Raw genomic sequence first — 2,874 nt, forward strand, 5'->3', positions numbered from 1 at the left:
CTCTCTCTCTCTCTCTCTCTCTCTCTCTCTCTCTCTCACCAGTCGGGCAGGGCTCCGTGTGGGGTGAGGGTGAAGGGGTCTGAGCGCCCGTCCTGCTGGCCAGAATCTGGGGGAGGAGATGATGACAGCTTCCCTGTTGCCATTGAGAAAAGACATATTAATGAGAGCTTATAGATGTTTCGCACTATTATTCATAGTTAATTTATTATTACACTATTGTTTATTCAAAATGAGAATGATTTCTTTATCTAAATACATCAAATACAAAGCTTGAACAATTGCATCGGGCACAAATAACTGTAAAACACATACAGTAATTGCAGCACAATTCAGGCTTCTGTCTGGCTGAGTAGTTACAGACTTAAAAAACCCATAAAATAAGGATAATATTTTCATATAAAATGCAACTATTTTGCTACTTACTTTCTCTCCAGTCAAACTCAGGCTCTACAGGAGTAAAAACATACCAAATTAAATTAGAAGAAATGACACTAAATAGCTATATTAGCTTTACTAACTAATTACACATGCATGATATATTTCTACCATATTGATCATGGGCAAATATTAGACTTTTTTGTTTTATGTAAATGCTCATTTATGCTATTTCTACATTCAAATGACATTTACATTTAAATAACTTTTTAAAGATCATCTTTAAAAACACTAATGATCTAATAACTTTTTTTTAAATGTTTAGCTTTAATCTTTTAAGTAGTGCAGAACTGTATATACTACTGACAAAACATTTGGTATCAGCGAGAGTTTTTTGTTACACTTTAGTTTAAGGTGTTCTTGCTACAGTGTAATTATACAATTAAGTATTGAATAATATTAATTAACATTTACAATTAACATTCACTTACTATATGGTTAGAGTTAGGTTTGATAGCTGCTTGTAATTCTGCTTAATTTACTGTTATTATTATAATAAGTACATGTACAAGGAAACCTTCAAATGTTACAAAATACTTCTATTTTAAATAAATGCAGATTTTAGCTCTCAGTTCATCAAAGAATCCTAAAAAAGGTATCATAGTTTCCACAAAAATATTAAGCCACACTTATTTAGCAACTGTCTTCAACATTGATAATAATAAGACATGTTTCTGAAGGATCATGTGACACTGAAGACTGGAGTAATGATGCTGAAAATTCAGCTTTGCATCACAGGAATAAATTACATTTTAAAATATATTAAAATAGAAAAAGAAATCGAAATTGCAATAATATTTTAAATTTTTACTCTATTTTTGATCAAATAAATGCAGCATCGATGAGCATAAGTGACTTCTTTCAAAAATCGTATCAACCCCAAACATTTGAACAGTAATGTAGATTGTATCATATACAATTTCAACATCATCCATGTATCAGTTATTGGCTATAACAAATACAAACAGACAATGCATTAAGCTAAGAAAACATGTTTTAACTGTACTGAACTTCTGATGTTTGGCTGCAACTTCATAGTTATTATCTAAAATCATATCAATATCTAAGAGTTGATGTGGTTTAATGGTTAAACGTACTGTATGAGCTTTAAGCAATAGGATACTGGTTAGCACAGAGCAATCCATGAACTATATCACCATTTTAATCTCAACAAATCACAGGTTGCTCATGGGAGAATGACTGTGTAATAATTGTACTGTAAGTCTCTTTGGATAAAAGTGTCATTTAAATGAACTACTTACTATACTATTTAAAGACCAGATACCATGTAAGATTACCACATGACAGCCTGCTATTAACTTCTTTCTTTCTATAAGCTCAGTAAGTCTGTTCTATAAAAACACATTGAGCAATTGTGTAACGCTGCATTATGTTGTTCATAATTACTCAACTACATCAGCTGCTGTTCCAGTAATTAAACTGCAAACTTCTGTACATTAATCAAGCGCAGGACTCTGGCCAAATATCCTAGAGGATTTTGTGAAGTTTTGTAACAGTAATTAGAGGTAAAGCACTGTATAAAGTTCAGCAGGTGTTTGTGTTACAGCAAACATCCACACTTCTGCTGCTGTTGTCTAAACCAGCTAAAACCAGTTTCATTGTTGCTTACAATAAGAGTTTGTGCTCTTTACATTTTTATGAGTTTGAAATCTCTATCTTCTAAGGTAAGGCACAGTGCAGTATCCTGAATCTTATCTGGTTTCACTTTCAAAGGCTCAATTGTGCACGTTCTCATTGAGTTCCACATGTGGTGAAAGGTTAAACAATGTTCATGAAATGAGGTCTAAAATTTCCAGCCAGACTTTGGCTTTATTCTTTCTGGATCAGTGCAGAATGCGGAATGTCCTCATTGTTTCAGAGAGAGAGATAGGAGGAGAGCACATACCCTCTGGTTTCTTGTGGATTTGTCTAAACATGCTCCTATACCAGTCCTTAGGCTTGTTTACGCTCTGGTGAAAGGGTTGGGAAAGACAAAAATGCATTGTTGAAAATAAAAACAAAACATAATTGCACAAACTCTTTCAAAAATACTTCTAATCAATATTTTTGTCTTGCTTACAAGTAAAATGTCAGATAAAAAATCTCAACAACTAATCTAATAAAATTCTAAAATTCAAATAGTGATGTATAAAGCATGTAAAAAGTGCAACAAATGCATTTATTTTATTATGTACTCGTGTAGCAAAACTGCATATAATATTACCATTCATCTTCAGAGAATATATCTTGATTTTTTTATTTTATTATATTTTGAACATGTCTTGAAGTTTTTTTTTTACCCCATTGGCAAATAGTTTTTCTTGTTTCAAGCATAAATAACAAAATTATTTATGATTTTTGTTTAAAACAAGACAAACAAAATACATGTACACACAATATATATATATATATATATATATATATATTATTATTATTATT

General features: G+C 31.4%; 1 protein-coding gene across 1 annotated transcript in view; it reads right to left on the reverse strand.

Annotated features, from left to right (window-relative positions):
• The window catches only part of LOC107548264 (vinexin-like), a 64,470-nt gene that overhangs the window by 18,048 nt on the left and 43,548 nt on the right, over positions 1-2,874 (reverse strand). The window contains exons 7-8 of the mRNA XM_016228897.1: positions 424-447; positions 40-133 (exon numbers count right to left, since the gene is read on the reverse strand). Coding sequence (XP_016084383.1) covers positions 40-133; positions 424-447 — 118 coding nt within the window. The remainder of the gene's footprint in view (positions 1-39; positions 134-423; positions 448-2,874) is intronic.

Source organism: Sinocyclocheilus grahami, unplaced genomic scaffold (genome assembly GCF_001515645.1).
Source record: "Sinocyclocheilus grahami isolate Dianchi unplaced genomic scaffold, SAMN03320097.WGS_v1.1 scaffold345.1, whole genome shotgun sequence".
NCBI classification, from domain to species: Eukaryota; Metazoa; Chordata; class Actinopteri; order Cypriniformes; family Cyprinidae; genus Sinocyclocheilus; species Sinocyclocheilus grahami.